The following is a 21436-nucleotide window of genomic DNA, read 5'->3' on the forward strand; positions in this document are numbered from 1 at the left end:
AAGGGCTTTTCCAGCCTCAATGATTCTGTGATTCTATAAAAAGAGGGTTTTGAAATTTCCCACCTACAGAGAATTTCCTTCCTCTCCCAACACACCATGCAGCTCCGTGCTTTGGGTTCCTCGCTACCGGTGGGTGAATTAATGCAAGAATTCAGATCTTGTTCCTGTTGAAGTCTACGATGATCCGTGTCACCCCAACAACTGCAGCCCATGCCCTTTACCCAGTACTTTCCTTACAGCAACGACAGCCTCTGCCGGGTCCCCAGTTTGCTGCTGGTGCTTTCAGCGGTTAACAGCACCTGTTATGGCTGATAAATTGCCATTAAAAAAGCTTTTATGGCTAATAAATTCCCATTAAAAAGGCCACAGGCTTTCTATCCACCCAACAGCGCGGGGTCTCAGTCTCAGAGCTTGTCTGGTCTCGTCGCTGTAACTACACTAACGACCACTACGTTGTGATTAGACATCAAAACATTCGGTTTACACATTCCTAGCTCCACATAAGTTTTTTTTTCTTGTTTGCCCAAAGCGAGATGCAGAGTGCAACGCTGTGCTGGAGTGGGGCCACTCAGCCCGTGTCTCAGTTTAGCAGCGAGTCACTATCTGGGCACAGGCATCATCTAAATTAATCAAAATTATATTGCATATGAAAACAGGCTCGGGTGCTAAACCAGCACTAGAGCCACAAAGGGACACTGACCCTCCCAACATCTCCAGTTCCTTCAGTCCCACATCCGTCCTACCCTCCTTCTGCTCCTCACCACCTATTTCTACCCCTTGACAGTGCCAAAACCAGCTGCTCAAGCAGCCCAAACCACACTGATTTACCTCTAAGTTATTCAGGTTACAAATAAAAGTAGTTTTATGACAGTGAGGCCCCCAAGCCCCATGCAAACATTTGTGGTGCTGCAAGGGAGGGAGAGGGGAAGGGGATTTCTTTTGGTGGCAGCGCAGGCTTAAAGTGTTTGATCACCTTGGATATAGCAAAATTCCCTTTAAAAAAAATGCTTTTTGCTTGAAGTATTTGCTAATAAAAAGGAGGATCCTGCCCCCATCTGGCTTCCCTGGAAGGAAGCAGCCCAAGGAGAGAAAACCTTCGCAGCAGCTTCAGAAGGGGAGTGCCGAGCAGGAGGTGAAAGCTGACTCCTGAGCTACTCTCCACGCTCAGAAACGGGTAATAATTCAGGTTTTGGAGTGAGGTTTGACTGGCAGAAAAGCAGAGATAATTATAAATTTTCTGGAGCAGCTCCAGTCATGCTATCGTTTGTTAGAGGGGTGCAGATGGGTCCAACTGTGCCGCGCGAATGGAAATACACAAGCCTCACCATCTGCTGCCAATGTGGGAAGGGAACCATAGTCCCCTCAGTAAACCTGTACCCACCACCAAAAACCAGAAAAACAATAGTTTTATTTGCTTTGCCTCTATAAATCCCTACCACATCACCTATTCTGTATTACACTTCCAGGCAGAAACGGCTTTTGAAAAAAATTACTCGGCCTGCAAAGCTGAGCTGTCTCTCCCCAAGGGCCATGAGGAGGAAGGGGGCGGAGAAACCCGTTGGTCAAAATCTGGACGAACCTCTTGCTTTCAGAAAAGCAGAAATAAGGGTTTAATTTTAAATCTCAAAATTAGCTGGAGCCCAGATACCCTCCAAATACCTTCCCCCTCTCCCTGCCCCAGCCGCCCTCTGTCCTGGACTTGGGCTCAGCGTGAAATAGCAGCTATCGCTGCTGGCTGGCTGGCAAAGACCACGAGTAAGAATGAGATTTTCCCACTATATCTTAGTTAAGAGCTACCTAACTTACCAACACACACATTTTTTGCATTATCCCAGGATTCTCCTTAAATGCACCAGGAAAGGTATGAATTAATGGTCTGAATACAGAGGAAAATCTGCTCTGCCTGGGTTCAGGCTGCTCTTGTCCGTAGGATGGTGAAGAGGGGCTGTTCCTCTCTGCGGCAGTTCACCTTTAAGGTAAATACTTCACCTTTAAGTCCAATACTAATGAAAATGGGGTTTGGCTACAGCAGTTTATCAGCACACGTATCACTAAAGGATTCTTCATACAAGACATGCAGAGGGTGAGGGGATGCTGGCATTCGCCGTCCGCAGCTGGATTTGGCTTGCTGCTGCCCGAACCAGAAAAAACACAGATCTTGTATCAAAAAATGTCCCTATCAGACCACTTGAAGGCCACTTTATCTCTACATATGACATACATTATAAAAGGAATACAAAATGGGTAACTTCAAAAATCCGTTACCCAAAAACTGCGCACTTCTGAGTTTCTGTCTGCGGCAGATGAAAAGCTTCAGAGTGGCTAATGCATTTTGTGTACAATCAGTTGTTTTAGCCACTTTGTCTCTTGCATAAATAAGCAGGTTCCTATTTTATGCCGAGGTCTGGAGGTGATCAGCAGCGTAGGTATGTGGAGGAGGAAGGTACGTGGATATCTGAGCTCCTCTAAAAGAAGATCTTGGTGGTCTTACCTGCTCTCACCACGCAGCAGGCCAACGGTTACCGGTGAGAGCCCCCGCCCCATGCAGCAAAGACCCTCCACGACCCATCGGCGCGTGGAGGAACCGCTACAGGCTCCTTCGTGGCATCTTGCACACCGCTAGTCGTGAACAAGTACAGGCATGATACAAGGATCGGTGACAATTTATTACTTTATGAACTCACAGCAGGTTTGATTTCTCTCATGCCCCTGGCTGACACATGCAAGAGCTGCTCTGTGGAGAGAGAAAATTTACAGTTTAAAAATGTGCTTTGGAAAGCAGCTTTCGCTTCTTCGGTTAACACGCTCTTAAGAAACTAATAATTCCCCTCACTTTGTTTCTTGAGGCATGTTTTACGAAAGTCTGGATGAAAAGCAAGATAATGAAAGTTCTTACAAAGATTTGTGTATCAAGTAAAGTTCCAGACTTCCCTTCATTTATCAGCCAGGCTATTGGCTGCTGTGTTCATAGTGTAATACAGCCCCTGGGGCATCTTGGAGCAGAAGAGATCTGACACACACCAATACTGCTTCTAGGGACAGGCTACCAACAACGGCAACCTGTACTCAAATATGTTGTCAAATATATTAAAAGCCTTTCAAAAAAAATAAACACTCCTCAACCAACCAAGCAATTGGATTATTTGTTGCTCAGCACACTGTAGACAACTGAGTCTTTCCTAAAAGCACAAGAAAAGCCGTATCGCAACAGCAAGGGAGGACTTGGGGACTTGCACAGCCTCGCCGAGGCAGCATCACCCCGGCCACCATCGCAGCAGGATGAGACCGAACGTGAGCCCATCATTACCCACGGGTTTAAAAACAGTGCTCAGGTACTGCTGTGAGCAGTAGCACTACACCGGCAAAACACAGTACGCTGAACAAATTTAAAATTATTATCATATATATATATCACCTTGAGAAACGAGTTGTCAAGCTTACTCTGAAAACGGTACGGTGAGTCTAAAATAAATAAATTATCTAGCCAACTTAATACAAACAGTTAGGTTTATTAGTTGATTACACAGCTCTAATACGCATCCCTTAATTCACGTTTCAAAGCCATACATACAGGTAATAACGGGGGGTCTGTTTGGATTCAACAGCACAGGGACCTCAGAAGCAAGTCTTGAACAGTACCAGCATTATACCAAATCTTTTTTTATGTACCAAAAATTTAGACAATTTTCATTCTTACTATTCCACGAGCTGCATCTCTTTGCATGACCCCAATAGTTTGCCTACAGAGATATACACACACACGTATTTGGGCGGGGGGAGGCATTCCAATTCTGAAGAATCGGGAGCAAAAAGCAAGACAGAACAAAAAAGTTAATAACAAGAATTAACTCTGAAGACATTAACTATTCTGTAGCTTTGCATCCAACTCAACCTCGTATTGAAGAACCGTATTCAGGGAGAATAAATCAACGTAGACTGTGCAACAAGAAAGTAGTGACACGACCTGTAATTTTAAAAGTAGTAATAGGATCAAAAAAGTACTACGTTTTAATTTTAAAAACAAAAACAATTAAAGAGAACACAGCAGTTTAACTTTCATACAGTCAAGGAAAAAAAGCCAACATTACCAGCATTTTCTATTAAAAAGTCTATTTACAGTTTCATATACCGGCCAAGGCTCATTTCAGCTGGTCTGCTCTACACAAGATACTCAGTTGTTGGATGCAGAAGAAAAACAGTCAGAGTTCATCAGTGGCAAACATTTTTTTTGTGCGCACTTAAAAAGAATAAAGGTATTTAATGCTAAAACCAGACCAGAATAAAAACCTTCAGAAATACTTACTTTGTATGTAATTTTTTATAGACCAACACGGTGATCTATAAACTAAGATGAGGCAGCACCGAGGGGACGCGAGGCAAGCAACAGGCACAAGGCCTGAGCAACGAACAGTTCAGGGGAACCCTGTACTAAAACCAGCAAAAATAAGTATCTGATAACAGTGTCTTTTTTTTTTTTATTATTCACCTTATATTTAATTGGTTTTGGAAGAGAAACGAGCAGTTTTCAGAAAAGTCGTAGCAAAGTCAAGGAATAAGCGAGTTAAGAGGAAAAGAAACAGGACGCAGCCCGTGAGCGGGCACGGCTCTGAAGGCAGCTCACTGTTCCTTCACCCTCCAGCAAAAAATGTTCGGAGGAGGAGTAGAGCAGCGCGTGACACGGACAGGGAGGAGCGGAGCAGGAGACAAAACCCACCCGAGCAGGAAAACTGCGTCACAGAGGAAAAAAGACTTCAGGTAGACACACAAGCTAAAACCGGAGGCAGAAGGATGAGTTTACTTATTCCCCCAAACGCAGCTAACATCGCCTGCCTATGCATTACTTCACAGAAAAGCCATTCTACAAGATTACCACAAGGATACAAATATTGCAGAGTTAGAAATAAAGCAAGAAGTCCAGAATTAACACACGTGGAACAAGACTGAGTTGCAGAGCTGAGCAGCAGCGTACCTCGAGTACAGTAACACAATAATTTTCTTTTTTAACCCAGCTTTAGTTTCATCTCTTTCACTTTCTAAGAAGTCACCTGTAATCTCTCCACACTCACAAGGCTGCAAATACCAGCGTGCGATACGTGAATACGCAGGAGTGGTATGCTCTTTCTACAGGAAAAGAGCATTTCACCATTTATTTTAATTTCCATTCTATCTGAAACCAGTCAACACATACTTCTTACCAATCTGGGCCCAAATGCCAACCAATCTCCCAGTACAAACCCCATCATCACAGGTTTAGCAGAACAGGGCATTTTACCCCAAGAATGCCTCAGCAACCCTGTGTACCAGGTCAGAAATCGTATCTTTGCTTGAAAAGTTTCACCACAGCACATACACACAAAAGGTTTAATGCAAACAGTAAAATTGTGACAAGTGCTTTCATCTTAAAATAACAAATACTGATAGGTTTGCAAGAATTAGCAATTCTGACATTATCTATAAATGTGTATATATGCTTGCACACAGCTCCCCCCCCAACAATTTTAGATCAAATTTGTGTTTGTTTCACTTCTTCAGCAAGAATTAAAAGAACTGAATGAGTTCCCTTCAACTAAATGAAAATCAAATTTTAAGAGCTGGGAGAAACAGAAAGAGGTTAAGTGGGAAACAGTTCAAGGAATGTTCTGATAAAATTTCAGGAAAAGTTACTTAATAGAATCATAATTGAACTTTATTAGAATAAATAGCTTTATAAGAAGTTTTAGCTAAATGACTTTAATAAACATGCGCAAGTTGCAGAGACAAAAGTGCTCAAGCCAGGAAATGCCAGCCCTCGCAAGTCTTGGGATTAATTTGAAGCAATAATTTTGTATGTTCTGGAATGACATTTTATTGCAGTATCAGCGTTAGCCACATACTTTATGCATTTCTTTCAGAAAGACGACAAACTTTTTAGAAAGAGAAGTACAAAATACAAGTGATCCAAAGAAACACGACCCTGGTCGTATGATTAATGCTTATACATACGGATGTTTGTTTGCATTTGCAAAAACCAGACAGATAATCTGCTATAACATAACTACATCGTTAGTATACTAATCTGATCAGCTTACTTTATCCTCAAAGAGCTGTCGGCTTAGTGTTGGAGGTTAGTATTATAGGCCAGCACTAGGGAGAGTCTAAGGACGAAGCGCTGGGCTCGCCCTCCCCGGCGAGCCGGCCGGGCAGGCTTGGCCCCCGAGCAGCACCAACGGGCCGAGCGCAGGGCTGTGGCCACAGGATTAAAGGGTTTGGAAAAGAATTCAGTAAAAAAGTTGAGGACGTGTTGAAAACATTCATGAAAACATAATATAGACACGGTTTAAACTGCATCGGTTACCATTCCTCTATCATATACTACCAATTCTTCAATTTATTAGCCATGAAAGTGCTCAGGCTTTCCAATCTGAGGTGGTTTTGGGTTTTCTAAAATCTTTGATTCTCTCCTCAGAAGAATACGTCTTTTCTTGGCCACCTCTCCTACCCTCCAGAGTGTTTGATGCAGGAAGTATTTAGACAAGAGTAACACTGAGCTGATGATTTACAAAGAATGATTTACAGCCTTCTAGGTAAAGCAGCATTTTCTAACTTAATTCAGTATCAGCTAAGTTTTCTAAATTTACAAATAGGAAAAGCTTAAAAAAACCCACCCAACTTGTGCCCTTACTCACAAGAAATCTGTCTTAAAAGATTAAGGGTGGTACATGAGTATGAACCTGTTATGAATAAAGGCTCCTATCTAATGTGAAGAACGTTTTCAAAAAAAGTTTCTGTACAATATAAAAATTAACCAGTAAAGTCCTAGTAAGGCAAGAATATAATTTCTGCTTATGATTCTAAAGCACATTGTAAAAAAGTTACAGTGGCAACCACTTATAATTTCTCATTTTTGTACATTTAATATATTCACTGCAACAAGTATATTCAAGTCACATTTGTATTTATAATACATATCACAACTATATGCAAAGACGTTTTTCTTTCTTAGTGCCATTCTTTGTGATGTCTAATCATTCTTGTCCTGTAATGCTCAATGATGCACCATTTCAAGGCTTAATATTACATTCATTTGAATTGACTGAAAACTATTTTTCAGACATAATTAGTCTGACGGTTGCAAAGTTAATGTTTTGCTAGCCAATTAAAAAGGAACTACTGACATGAGGATGCTTCCAAGGCCAAGTATCTGTGGATTAAGTTATTTAAAGAATTCCTCGAAAAGAAATCCAGCTAACCAATCTGATACAAGGACAAATTTAATATTTCCTTTCACAAAGCAAGCCAGCTATGTGACGTCTGATAAACGGAAAAGGGCTTGGAATGTAGAGGATAGAAAGGAACTCTAACAAATTTATCGTAAATCATGTTAAGACCGGTGTGTTGGGAGGGGAAAAAAACCCACTCATTTACACACATTTGGATGCTTTCATAGAAATGTATCTATTTTAAGGAAAGTGGAAATTGTAGCATAGGAAGAAAAAAAAAAAATGATCACTGAACTAGTTTTAGGCACTTGAGCTGCATAGACTGTAGAAGGTGCCCATCACATACGCTTAACGTTCACACACGCACACCTACCCCTAGGAACATACTCTGTAATGCATAGGAAAACAGCTATTAAGCCTCCCTGAAAAAAAAAAATTTCAAAAATGAAGCTAGGTAGATCCCTGTTCACATTTTCCAAGTTCTATATTCCACCTTTCCTCACAATTAAAAACCTGCAGAATTTTCAGATGACAGAGGCAGCATATTAGAGAGATGATTTACCAAGTTTATTATCTGCTAAACCAAAAGAAACATTTTAAGTATTAAGATTATTGAAATATAACTTACTGCTATATGGTTTTTTGCTAGTAAAATGGTGTTCTGCAGCATAAACTTAAATAACCATTTTTAAAGACCCCTCCCTTTTTCTGTATAATATCCTAAGAATGAATTTCATGAAGAACAAAGGCAAAGTAATCTTAAGCTTTAGCTGAAAGCCAAGGCGACACAACACACAGAGGGTGAAAACACACAAGCAATACAAATCAAGGTCATGACTCATGTTAAGACAATCGCTTCCAAACAATAACCGAATGAAGCTGAAAGCAGCACTGATGCAAAGTTAACTTGCTTTTCTACAGAGCTGTGAGAAAAATGTGAATTGTCCTACAGGGAAAAGAAAAAAAAGCTGTAAACAAGAAGCGCAGACAAAAAGGGTTGGTGTGTTCCAAAGTTGGTCTGCTCTTCTCCAGCCCTGCTCGGTGACTAAATTTAAAAATATTTCTAACTTTCCACAAACGGCGAGGTGTACAGGAAAGGGCCATCACGGCCACGCCGCTACCGCCAGGGTATAGACTTGTATATTCATTCGTCTGATGTTCATCTCGTTAGTATCTGAGCAAACACACTTGTTCTCATGATGAAAAACCTTCAGGTAAAACAAACTTTCCTACAAAAGCTCCCACGGCAACGTCTGGATGACACTATTCCGCTTTTGCTATGCTTCGCTGCACTTAAAAGCACGATCCCACCAACCATGCAAGGTGACAATTTGGAATCATCGCCTCTGTTGACAACGGGGTGACAAATCGTGCCCAGCTACTACAGCCCAAATCCATCATCCTCACGGAGGCTGCAAATCCAACATTTAAAATGAAGGCGCGTCCTCCTTGGCTTCCTAAACCCGTGTCAGGAACGCTGCAGGCACGCAGTGTGTCCGCAAGCGCTGGCCACCACTGAATTCCAGCCACTGAAGAGCACATCTGCCCTCTGAAATACTGGGGGATCACAAAACACACAGAAAACTCATCGTTACACGTGACATGCCACACCCCTTCTTTGCAGTCGGGTTAAGGCTGGATTGTTCGCCGTCCAACATGCAGAGAACGATTTAATTTTTGGATTATAAACTCCTCAGGGCACAAAAGACATTGTTTTAAGAGGCAGTCTTCACGCAGGCAGGTATTCGGCTCCCTGCCAGGGTCTGTTGCCGCTTGTGAAACAAAGATGAAGCGGTATCTGAGAGGCCACAGAAAGTGGAAGTGGCCAGAAACTGAGAGGGAGAAAGAGTAAACCTAAGTTTACTTTTGTGTAAACATAAGATGTCTGGTTGCAGCGTAAGCCATACCTGGAAAAAGCCACCACACTTTCGTCATATGGACATGCCAAGTCCTACAAATTCAAGCGAGGAGTAAGCAGCAAATTTCAGCAAGAAGCAGGTACCAGAATACTGCTGCGTGGTTTTTTCTTTCATTAACAGGAATAACTCGTTTTCTTAAAAACAAACAAAAACCCAACACACACAACCTGTGCAAATTCAGGCAGAAATATGCAGTATTTAACAATACTAAAGCAAAATATTTTAAAGGGATGAAAGGGAAGACATAAGACTCAAAAACCAAACACTTAGGTTTATAAGCAAGTCTGCTTTTTCTTTTTTAAGACTAGAAAACGTACAATTCCATTTCATATGCAAGGGTGCACAGAGCTCGTTTCTTGAAGATACCATCAGATAAACTGAGAAAGTCTTTGCATTAAATTGTTATTTCTTCAAACATTTATACATTTTGCAATACACCAGTTAAATACCAATATCTATGTGCATGCACTAGAAATATATGCATGTACACATTAAAATGTTTAACAAAGACAGCCGATTCCCTAGCCAATGAGCATCGTAAAGAGATACCAAAAATATATTAAAAAGTTAAATTCTTTACCTGCCTTTGTTAAATACAGACTTTTGAAATTGCCTCCCTTCTTTTCCCTACAAATTCACAACATGATCCCTGGCGAAGCAGGCCAACGGGAAGGCAGGTGCGCTGACTAGATTATCCCATAGCCAAAGATAAGCACCTTAAAAAGTTCAAACTAGGCTTCTTTAAAATGTCTTTTCCATCCTTATCAGATATAGGAGCTAGGAAAGGGAAGGACATTTTAAACGAAGTTTTATTTTATTTTGCTATACTCCCCAAACATACCTCTCCAACATAAAAGCCTGTGAGTAAGGCTATGTGCATTTCCACAATACTGACGACATTTCCAACCACCCAACTGTCATCCCACCAAAAAGACCCTTTAAAAGGGTAATTCCGAACAACTTCTGGAGGGGACACCCACCCTGTTAGGTACTGCAGTAAGAGAAGATAATCACATAGTGTTCTGACGCTTCTTCGTAACTCACCTGGGGACCATGCAAGGGAGTTCTAGTTTCAAGAAGTACTGCCCTGGAACTTCTCTGGCACATGATCAGGGGGTCACTGACAGCCTTTCAAGTAGTGTAATCTGTTCTGTTCTCCATCCCAGTGCCATCCATCGCATATAGATATTTATACATTTTACGCTACCAAAGAGAAGCGCGCCTTCCTCTGAAAAACACTTAATACAGAGTATGACTTGTTTTGTAAGATTCCAGTGGGACTTTTAAACATACTTTTGTGCCTCTTCCTTGGTTAAGAAAAAAAAAAGATGAAATTTTTCCCTTTATGACAGCTAAAGGTACTTCTACTAGACTTGAATCATAAATGAACAGTACTGCAAAAAAAGAAAAGCAGTACCATCGGACAGCACGACACACCCTTTTTGGAGTCACCCAATCCAATGATGACTACAATACAAAAAGAAAATCCGTTTCATTTTAAACTCTTTGGCAAATTTTTACTGTTTGCCGACACTGTGATTTGAAGCTCAATCCACATGCCCCAATCCTTATGGCATCCTCCCTAACTGAAAAATCACGTGAAAAGAACAAGCAATGGTCTTGAGAGAGTTTGCTTTATAAAGTGGTGGTGAGCCAACTGTCTGATGGACGTTACGGCCATACAGATAACAAAGGAAAAGAAGTTGTGACGTGTTGGCAATGTCAAATATTAGTACTACTGTCAACATACCGATTCAGCTTTACACACTGGTCTGAACAGATTGCAATTAACCTAAAATTGAGGTATAAATATTCACAAATATGTACAGTACACATACAGGAAAATATTTTTGCATTTGTAACATCAGTAACCTTAAAAATACTGGAAAGTTGGTATCTATGCCATTGATTTGCTTGCTAATTTACTGGAATAATGAAGCCAACATCTTCGACTAGAGAGGACTACAATGGAATAATAAAACTCAAAATTAAAAGCTCCTTCCTCTCACTTCATCTTCACCACGCTCAACACTGGACTGTTCTCAGTGGCTGTATCTTGAAAAGAAGGTTGATCACAGCTTTTAAACGCATCCTCAGAGGAAAACAAACAAGAAACCAAACTGGAGCCATCAACTGCATCTTTCTTTTCGCCAAATGGTCTTAATTTATATACACATATGTGTGTGTGCATCTATGTAGAAAATAAAGTTGAAATCAGTTCAGTATAAATACATCTATCCCATTAATTCTGCCACTGTGAAGGTAATCATGGGTACAGCTCTTTTTAAGCAATGTCTGTGCAAAGAGGTCATTAAAAATCATCTGATCTTAAGTCTTGACATCATCCATTCGAGTCCTTGGCACAGTCTGTAAATGAAAGAGATCATTTTTAAGGAATACAAGCACTTCTCGGGATAACGTCAAAGATAATTCCACGGCACCAATTTAAATTCTTCCCAAGAACTCTGTAATTCTGACTGAAGGAATCATTTCCAGAAACAATTCACTCTGAGTGCAGCATTTCCTTGATCTTATTATGCAATTTACAGGTGAGACACTTCAGATCCCAGCACTCCAAGACATACGCTGAAGTTATCTCTAATTATGATTATGCTTAATAAACCAGAACGGATTTTAAGTTGTTCCCACCCCCATCCTCATTAGGCCCAAATCATATAAAGTTTTATCACTGTGTGGTGAGACTGGGGACTTGATGTGAAAGTTGATTTCCAGACCACACCGATCCTAAGTCAGTATGTTCTGAGCCCCAAAATCTTTAAGTGTAAGATTATTATTGACAGGGGAGGAATGTGTGTTAAAACCAAACACCACAATAAAAATACCAAAATAATTTGAGATTCCCCTCCTACAGACAAGAAGAACTCTTACCCCTCTCCAGTTAGAGCACAGCACGCCTGGATGTGCCACTGATGATCTTTAATCGAAGTCAGTTTCAGAAACTGAGAGATTTCAGCTACTGTCATACACTCTTTAACATCCTGCTTGTTAGCAAAAATCAGCAAACCTGCTTTTTTTAAGTCCTAGGGAGAAAGAAAGAAAAAGAAGATGATCACAAATCAGCCCTCGGAGGCAAAAGATGCAATACCAAAGCAGAGAACCTTAAGCCCTAGCAAAAAAACCCTATAGAACGCCGCAGGCTGATTGACATGTAACTTCAGAAAATCCTTTGATCCACCAGACCAAATGTCCAATTTTTGCCTGGGATGATCTGTAAAACTAGGTACAAGATTCTGTTGCACTCCCTGAGGCTCGGGGCACGCTGTAGCTCTGTGTGCCCAGCTGCAGGAAGGCCACATGCCTCTAACAGCCAAGGCCTCCCGTTTCACCCTGACCTTGCAGGTCATTCCTGCCCACATATCCAAACCAACCACGGCCTTCTCCTGACCCTGGCTTTTATCTACACGCCCCACTTTTATGTATGAACACACTGTTAAGATTGATTTTACTCCCAAATTAGTTAGCAGTTCTTATGTGGGGCAAGAGTGGGTTACACCACCAGAACTTTTTAACCTCAGGTAAAGCCTTGCCAAGGCTGGTACCGTGGCTCAGCAGAGCCAGAAGCAGGCTCTGCCTGTGCAACAGCCCTCTGCGGGGGAAATCCCTCCCCTTAGGAAGCGTTCAGACTGCCACTGACAGCGTAAAGCAAGCTGCAGTAATATTTTATTTAGAGGATACACAGAATTTGTAGAAAACCACCACGTACACTGCTTTAGAATCAAAGGACGGACGTCTAGGTGAACAAGCACATTGCAATAAACTTCTTTATTAAGGCCCATGCAATATTTGCAATACCAGTACTAATAATTTAGAGAACAGCGACTCTAGGGGCAAGCTTATTTTATCTCAAGCTGCTTGGAATTACACTAGTCCAGGCTCATATTATTGAAAATCTGTCCCTCTAAAAGTAAAAAGGTCTTCCCAGGAAGCCAAGACAACTCATTCATTTAAACGCCTATCAGGCACACTAATTTTTACAAGCAGTAAAATTAATTCCCAAACGATCTACTGGTCCAGAAAATAGATGGAACTGACCTGGGCAACTCAATTTTACCTTAACAAAATTTCAATTGAACTGGTTATCAGAAATAAAAGATTTTCAGGGGCTGCAAGGAAAAGCTACTCTAAATAAATATTTGACTTTTGTTTCAGCTTATGCGTATTGTTGCTCTTTTCAAACACCATAGCATCTAGAGAGTTAGCAGAATATACCAAAAACATCCTGTTGTAAAACAATGGGCACATTTACTGTTAGAGGGGTGCTTTCAGAGCACAGAAATAGTCTCCCAACATGAAACAAGGGCATTCACGGTGCTTGGGAGTTACAGATCTCCCTCATTTCAAATTCAGTTCATTAACAACTTCTGCATCTTCCCTTATAGATTACAAAACAGAAGATGTAATTTTGTTTAGCGCCTGCAACGGACTGAGGAGTACACCTCTAAAATTCTAATTATGACAGCAGCAGACCCAATGGCAACAGTCCCCCCCAAGCCACATTTAACACTTCACAACCAAGAAAGCCAGACCTACTTTATTAATTTTATTTTATTAAACATAATTTTAATTTAAATACCAAAAATCAGAAATTCAAGAGACTAGGCAAAGCGCTTGTCTCTTCTCGAATACTTTAGATTACCATGATCACTCAAAGAAAATACACAGGCAGTCTTTGCCTTTCCTGCAGTCATCTACTAAACAGCGGCTATAGTTTAAATATAGATAGAATATTTTGGGATATAATGCCATCAATTTTATGCACATCTTTGTATTCTTAAATTTGGAAGCTCAGTGTCATCTCATAAAAACTGATCCAGTTTGCATTAAACTTGTCTTACGAGCCCCAGCAGTAGTCAAGCTGATCTAAACACATCTCCAGTAAAAATCAGGGCTCTGGTTCCGCCACACTGCCCAGATAGATTAAAGTCTTCGGGACATTCAGGACACTCCTTGGCTTATACAGCACTCTAGACGCAGGCAGCTCAGTTTTAGACCTGACACGGCGCTCAATTTTAAAGAGGGTCTTTACAAGTTTGCCAATTACACTCTCACTCTGAAATTTCACAAACACGTAGAATGATGGCTACTATAGCCATAGACAGTCCGTTCCTTCAGGTTTACAGCTGGTTGCTATAAGACATATTATTAAGGCTGTATCTGTTTCACCATGAAAACAGAAAACATCAAGCAACCATGAAGCTAGCTAAAATAGTAATTAAGTTGTTGGAGGAAACAATATTTTTTTAAAGTGATCTCATTCGGCTCTTAACATGGATTGGAGTATAAAACCACAAAAGTCATTCATAGGTCCTAACTTCTGTTTCACTGAAGCACTCAGAAGTTGAAAAACTACTTTTGTGGGAGTTCTCTTCAGTAATTTGGTATTAATTTACAGCTTTATTGCGAGCTTCACAAAAGACAGAGCCTCTAGCAGGAACAAGAGAGCTCTGACACAGTCCGACCCGCAGCTGGGAGAAGGCGGCTGTTAATGTTTGCCTCGGGCTTCACTGGAGAGGCCTCTCGCCGTTCTGGTCTGACTCCAGCTAGCAGGAGTAAGCGAGAGCTTTCACAAACAGTGTGCGAGCCTGCCTCCCTTAGCAAGAATCATCCAGACCTGACCCACAGTAAATAGTAAAGCAAAGAAAACAGAGGGTCTACTCACCTCATGGGCTAACATTTTATACAGTTCTTCTTTAGTCACAGAAATTCTCTCTCTGTCTGTGCTGTCCACAACAACTATCACAAACTTTAAAAAGTGAAAAGTTATTAGTCAGAGAACAAGCTCTATCTTTCCAGCCACGCGCTCGTCAGCACAGCAGATTACTGTTCCCATCTCACTGCCCAGCCGGCCAGCTGGATGATCAGATCTCATCCTATTCCAGATACACTTCTCCCAGCCAGAGCGAGGTTACCCGCAGCACCAGTACGGTGTACAACTCATGCCGTGGTTTGTATACAAAGGTAGCTTCAACACATCTTTTGACTTTCTGCTTTTGAATTTCAAGTGAAAAAATTTATACTGAAAGCAAGTGTTCCCCTGTAATTCCAGATCTGGTTTTGTCCTGTGCTTAGCGTAACTCAGGTAGCACACGATCCCTCAAATAATTTGTTGCAGCCTTTAAAAGGTAAACTGTATCAGCTTTCTCCCTCTGCTTCAAATACTAACATGCAAATAGATATTTGCAAGGGATTTAGAAAGACCCATAAGCTCTGTAACTTCAAGAGCATACATGCAGATACATGTCATAGCATCTGACAGGGAAGCACAAAGTTTATTATTATTAAAACCCCCTTCTTTTAAAACCCACATTTGATAACACATAGGAAACCTTGACTTAAATCATTATTTTCATTAAGTCCAGTATATGGGCTGCAACTTCATCACTAAAGAGTTCTTAAAATTCTTGGGAGTGCTTAAGTAAATTGATCATGGGAGCTCGCAAGACAGAGCTCCCACAGTCTTGGAGGAAAACTTTTGGGCTTTCAGCCTTACTCCAGAGGGGTTAGACAGGTCTTAGAGTACCTGGTACAGAGACAGAGCAGTCACGGTCAACCAGAGGGACTGTAAACACGGGGATCTGCAGCACCAAGAGAAACCGAGCACCTGCCCCAAGGCCACAGATCCCCAGCCACAGAATCCTCACAAACAAGCTGGTTTTAATCGCAACTCCGTATTACGCATCTGGCGTAAGAAACAGAAAAGCGAGTCGTATGCCAGCTTGCGAAGAAGGAGACTTCAAAAACCAAAACGGGAGCACCCTGAAGTAGCTCTGATGCCGCTCAAAGCACAGTTAGTTCAGCCTCAGGTTCGCTGCGTTCCCGTCAGCAGCTCGGCCACCCCAAGCCCGGCAGCGAGGCACGTGTCCTCACCTCGGTGTTGGTATAGTAGGTGTTCCACGAAGAGCGAAGAGACTCCTGCCCTCCGATATCCCACATCAGGAAGCGCGTGTTGTTAACCACTATCTCTTCCACGTTACTCCCTATGGTGGGTGAGGTGTGCACCACTTCATTCATGGAGCTGCAGAGGGGAGAGCGCGAGGCAGTGAGAACCTCCAAAAACCGGCATGTTACCCGCAGCCTCGAGCGCCTTAGGACTCCAAATCAACCTACTTCTATAAAAACTAAACTTGGTGGCTCTTCCGAGGTAGAAAGCTTAGTAGGGGAATTTTAGCAAACGCTCCTTAGGCAGCAAATAGGTTTGACAGTGGAGGGCGTATAAAAATAAAAATAACAATTGATAAAAATAGCAATAAAGGACTCGGTGAACTATATAATAATTGAATTACAAAGCTGAGAGAGCATTCATGAACAAAACTATATTATAATTAATTAAATCATAATGCTGAGAGAATATTTGCTTCAGAAGCTGTTTTAAGCAGTCAGCTTTTCTTTTTCCAGGCCAATTTTGGCACGCATGGGAAAAAGAAGTTGTTTTTCTTCAAGAATGTGGTTAAGCCACAAGATTTCCAAGGTTGCAGAAAAACAACAACTCATCATCCAGCTGCACCAAACAGATGACATCTCGCTCTCCTTCCAGTATAGGCCACTAGAGCGTACTTTCTTCACAGTTCAGTTACTTTATGCCCAAACTTCCTCCTCTTCCCCTTTCAGCACAGTCCAGCAGCACTACTTTTTGGAGACAAATGCAGACATTAAGTATTTCAAATATATTGTTTTAGAGATAGTGAGTGCCACTTTGCCATTAAGAGTGCCAGTTTCACATCAACAGTGATAACCAAATGTGTACTCTGGATTCTCCTAAAGCTCAAATTATTTAAACTCTACTGGATGGGATATGCAAAAAAAAATAAAAGTAGCTTCAAGGAAAACATCAATCATTTCCAATGAACTTAATTATTTTTTCTTCTGATAATCTTGATATATTTTTTCATTTTATATGAATATTTTCTGAAGCTTTACCAGAGCTTTTAGTTACAGCAACAGCACTTTGAGACTTGTGCTGGAACATTTCTTGAAGAGGAATCAGAGAACCAAGGAGATAAAAGGAATCCCAGTTACCCCGTGCCTCAGCAGCACGTAACAAGAAACCTTCTCACCACACACATTTGACTGCAACTATATAAGGGAAAGAGAAGGATTAGAAGAATCATAAAATCAAATTAAGGGTAACAAATTATATAAGATGATGCCTGTGGCTGATTTCATATTTAAAAAGCAGGTTTTAGCAGAGTTCTTTTAACACTTGGAAGAGACATATGATGAATCCCCTTTACTGGACTGAACCTGCAGCTTCTCACATTCAAGCTGTCGGCACCTCGCAGCTTGCAATAGAATAGGTGGGTTTTTCCCTCCTCCCCACTGAAACCAGGTGAGCATGAAGCTTAACGGCATTTCTAGACACCTGGTCACAAAATCCTACAACTACCTGGGGCGGGGCAGGAGAACCGAGTACAAGAGCGGGGAAGAAATGAAGTGTCTGTGGAGCTGCTGCGGTCTGTTAGAGGAATCACCACTCCCACGTCTGCCGTGACCCTCCACAACATCAAAGTAACGGCCAGGGCACTAACCAACACTAGTTGTCCTGCTAGTTATCTCTCTCCATGTCTTATGCAAGAGTTAAACATATTCTTTCATTCAATATCTGCCACAAAGCAATGGTAAGAGAAAAAATGGGATATGGACAGATGGAGGTAGAGTTTAAGGGGGGACAGAGGACAGTACTCACACAGAGCTCTGGCAAAGCGGCCAACAGGGGAAGGGGAATACAAAAGGAGAGAAGGGGAAGTCCTGTGGAGCTAAAACGGGTGTAAAGGAAAAGGAGGCCTATAGAGATCCACTGTACAAAAGGGAAAAGAAAACACTGAGACTGCAGAAATTAGAAGATGAGAAGAATCATGAGACATTTGTGGAGGAAGTGGAAAGACACAGGCAGCATTAAGATGCACCGAGGACGGCTCTCAGCTGCAGCAGTTACTAGTCTTAAAAAATATTCTTCATTCTATTTATGCTTTTAAAAACCTCTCATTCCCCATTTAAATAACGACAACCACCTTCGTCTTTTCCCTTTCTCTGCAGAGCGTGCTAGGGCATAAGAGGCTGGAAACGCTGCACGAGTTTCACGTTTCAGAAAGGCAAAAGTAGATTGTAATTTGACAGAACCCAAACATTTTAGGAAAGCATATTTTAAGTGCAGGATTGGAGCAGCACGGTCATATTGCTTAACAGGAATTATTTCCGATACTGACTCGGGAACACTTTCTAATACCAGACTACTTCACATGAGAAATTGCAAATCTGTTTCTATTATAAACAGACCTTGAGTCGCCTGTCCCACCTAGAAGCTTCCGAGCCTGTGGACAAATTTGTACCCTTTTATCAAAATGCAGTTGAGAACCAGAGATACGAAGCTCACACAAGTTTCACGTAAACCAGCAGCAAGGTTAAGGGAAGACAAACACAAGTCAGTGCCACTATTAAAAGCAGAAGCTGCACGACAACCATCAATGCTGGTGGCTCAAACAAAGCCAGCGCTCAACCTTCCTCCTTCCCCCCGCACCACGGATGACCTGAAAGTCCATCTTGCTACACGGGACACAAGCCGTGGCAGGGAGGGGTCAGGCTTCACTGCTTTGCTACTCACAGAACAATTTGTTTAGTATTTACATGCTGCAGCATGGATCAGTTTAGCAGCGTTGTCCTGTGGCTAACCCTCAGTATAATCATATTTTGTGGAGTTGGCAAACAGCCTAGAGGGTGACACCAAAGGCAGTTGTGATTAAGTGGTAATAGCAATGTAATCTGATAAATAAAAGCTCTGAACAAAACCTTATCCATATACCAGGCAAAACACAGACCTTTCCAAACCCTAAACACACGCTTTGACCCGCCGCCACCTACACTGCTCAGTAATCCTCAGTGTAATGCGCCGAGTGAAAACTAACAAGGATAGCAGTGACAAGAAGTCAGAAATACACACAATGCACACCTTGAAATACATGAAACGTCATCTGCAGTTCATACTTACAATTGATAAAGAATGGTTGTTTTTCCTGCATTGTCCAGACCAACAATGATTACTTTGTGCTCTGAAATAAAAATATCACTAGTAAGTCACATCATTAACTTTGCTATCATGATAACAGCTGTTATGAAACAAGGTTAGTGTTGCCTTTGAAACTGATTTCCTAAGCAAACACTGCCAAATTTCAGGTGCCACATTTCAGGGGCCATACCTAAAAGTTTGTCTGTGGAGGTGTACAAACCCGTGTACTGTTCTGAGTAGGTAAGTGACTGTCGATTTTTCCCCGTTTGCACATCTACGGGAACAATTTCTGAGAGACTACATGCAGATTTTTTCCGCCTCTAAACTGCTAGAGCAAGCTCATGCTGGAATCCTTTCCCAAGCTTCTGCACATTTTTGCAGATTGTAACAGCCTGTGCTCTCTTCCCCCCAACGACAGCAGTTCTCCAGAACACACGCTTACACATGTTAAACCTTCATTTCCAAGGCCATACTTTTATTACAGCCTGCAACATCTTAATCTTTTTGCAAAGAGCTGTTAAAAACCCACAACAACGCTGACTTGCACTGTAAGCAGGGAGATCCACCTCCCTCCCTCAGTGTCCTCTTTTCCTTTCAGCAGGTTTGGCACCCGGAGAACAGATTTGCCTACGAATATTTTACAGTACGCATTCACCCAATTTAGTTTTAGATGAACCAACGACTACTCCACAAAACTACTCTGACACATATGCGAACGCATGTTGGAGCTCAGTGCCAGAATCAATTATTGTTTCTATTTAGCACCTTCTTTCCTATACATCACAAAATTGAATTTGAGTTCTACAGCTGGTGTTGTCAAGCACATTCAAATTTATGATTTCCAGGATGAGTGAGCGCTGCCTGCTCTCAGCAGTATTACACAACTTTTACTTGCACAAATAACCTGGGCTTCAACGGGGCTATTCATGCAAGTAAAAGCTGTGTGAGAAGGGGCTTTCTCCACCCCACCCTCCCCACCTCAGTGGTCCACAAGGGCAACAAAAAGCCATTCTAAGCGTGCCCAAGCTTCAGACAACCAGAGATCAATTCCTTCTGTTAGCAAAGTACACTTGCATTGCTTTATCACAGAGGAGAGAGGGAGGGGATAGGGGTCAGGTAAGCGGGGTTTTCTTGGTTTTGATTTTATCAATATTGTGTGGTTTTGCAGAGTTGTCTTATATACTATCAAATATAAATTCTAGTTTTAATAACTTTGCATAACTGCACAATATTGTAAAAATATCTGCTTACCTGACCCCACATAACTAGGAACTTTTGTTTCTGGTGTGATGTTGCCAGCACAGTGGATGTTAGGAAATCAGTTGTAACAGAAGATCTGAGGTGGGGCTGGATGCTACAAGACAAAAATATTTTGTTGCATTTGCACTAAGTGTTAATGGGCATATAACTGGGACATTCAACATACATGTGTAAGTTCACTCAAAATCAAATTTAACAGACCTTATAAACACCGATAAGAGCGTTTAAAAGTGGTTTATAGTTTCACACTCATGAAAACCTTACTGTGAGGAGTCAGACGTTACAAAGCTGAAGTTACTTGTAACGTTTACTCCACAAATGTGCAATTTCGCCAGGTATCGAGGTTTTATCACATAAAACTGTTCATGAGGGGATACTCTGCAGACGACAAGCTGAAACTAGACGCCACAACGCAACACGGCTGTATTCTTTCGGTACACGTTAATCATTTAACACCCACCTTTCAGGAAACAAGCTTCCCAGTGACTTCGAGGAGGGAAAAAAAAAGGTTGAACACCAACACCCCCCCCACCCCCAACTTTTCTGGTGGCGGCTCGTCCTCCCGGGCCACCCCGGTGGCCGAAGCCGTGCCGGTTTACAAGGGCGGGCCCCCGGTCGCCCCGAGCCCTCAACCCCGCCGGGGATCGCCCTCAGGCCCCTGCACGTCCGCGGGCCGCCTTCCTCCCCCTCACCTTGATGGTTGAACAGCCTCCATATCCTGGTGAAGAGGATCCCCATCCCTCAGCCGGGGCAGCTCCGGGCCTCGCCGGCTCCTCAGCGCCTACTGCGGGGTTATCCCGCTGCCGGGCCGCGGGGCGGCTCAGGGCCCGGCCCAGCGTCCCGTTTGCCGGTGGAAAGGCGGGCTAGAGCCTCGCCGGGCCTGCTCACGCTCGGACATCGCCGCCGCCCCGCTCCTCTCCGGGCCGGTGGCGGAGCGGGGAGAGCAAACGCGCCGCGAAGGGACCAGCGACCCCGCGGCCACCGTAGGCGGGGGCGGGCGCGTCGATGTGACGTCGCAGGGGCGGGACCGCGGCCGC

At 42.4% G+C, this 21436-nt stretch overlaps 2 protein-coding genes across 4 annotated transcripts in view; both read right to left on the reverse strand.

Annotated features, from left to right (window-relative positions):
- The window catches only part of NEB (nebulin), a 156091-nt gene extending 145850 nt beyond the window's left edge, over positions 1 to 10241 (reverse strand). Inside the window, exons 1-2 of the mRNA XM_074873845.1 lie at positions 10163 to 10241; positions 1807 to 2734 (exon numbers count right to left, since the gene is read on the reverse strand). The gene's annotated coding sequence lies outside the window, so the exon portion shown is untranslated. The remainder of the gene's footprint in view (positions 1 to 1806; positions 2735 to 10162) is intronic.
- ARL5A (ARF like GTPase 5A) lies at positions 3490 to 21410 on the reverse strand. 3 transcript variants are annotated; one of them, XM_074873859.1, is made up of 7 exons: positions 21092 to 21407; positions 20391 to 20493; positions 19122 to 19182; positions 16007 to 16154; positions 14799 to 14882; positions 12008 to 12159; positions 3490 to 11485 (listed from the first exon to the last, which is right to left on the reverse strand). In XM_074873859.1, exons 4-7 carry the CDS (start codon positions 16148 to 16150, stop codon positions 11437 to 11439), a joined length of 429 nt encoding a protein of 142 aa, XP_074729960.1. In that variant the 5' UTR covers positions 16151 to 16154; positions 19122 to 19182; positions 20391 to 20493; positions 21092 to 21407; the 3' UTR covers positions 3490 to 11436. The 3 variants fall into 3 exon arrangements, with proteins under 3 accessions (XP_074729960.1, XP_074729958.1, XP_074729959.1); XM_074873857.1 differs by lacking the exon at positions 20391 to 20493 and having other exon boundaries at positions 21092 to 21408; XM_074873858.1 differs by lacking the exons at positions 14799 to 14882; positions 20391 to 20493 and having other exon boundaries at positions 21092 to 21410.
- Positions 21411 to 21436: the final 26 nt, after the last annotated feature.

This window comes from Strix uralensis, chromosome 6 (genome assembly GCF_047716275.1).
Source record: "Strix uralensis isolate ZFMK-TIS-50842 chromosome 6, bStrUra1, whole genome shotgun sequence".
Taxonomy (NCBI): Eukaryota; Metazoa; Chordata; class Aves; order Strigiformes; family Strigidae; genus Strix; species Strix uralensis.

Excerpts from the sequence above, each read along its gene's own strand:
- ARL5A (XM_074873857.1), bottom strand. The coding sequence starts at position 21,137 with ATGGGGATCCTCTTCACCAGGATATGGAGGCTGTTCAACCATCAAG. Across the intron at positions 19,183-21,091 it reads GAGGCTGTTCAACCATCAAG|AGCACAAAGTAATCATTGTT; the intron begins GTGAGGGGGAGG and ends TTTTTATTTCAG. Across the intron at positions 11,486-12,007 it reads TGTGCTCTAACTGGAGAGGG|ACTGTGCCAAGGACTCGAAT; the intron begins GTAAGAGTTCTT and ends TTTCATTTACAG.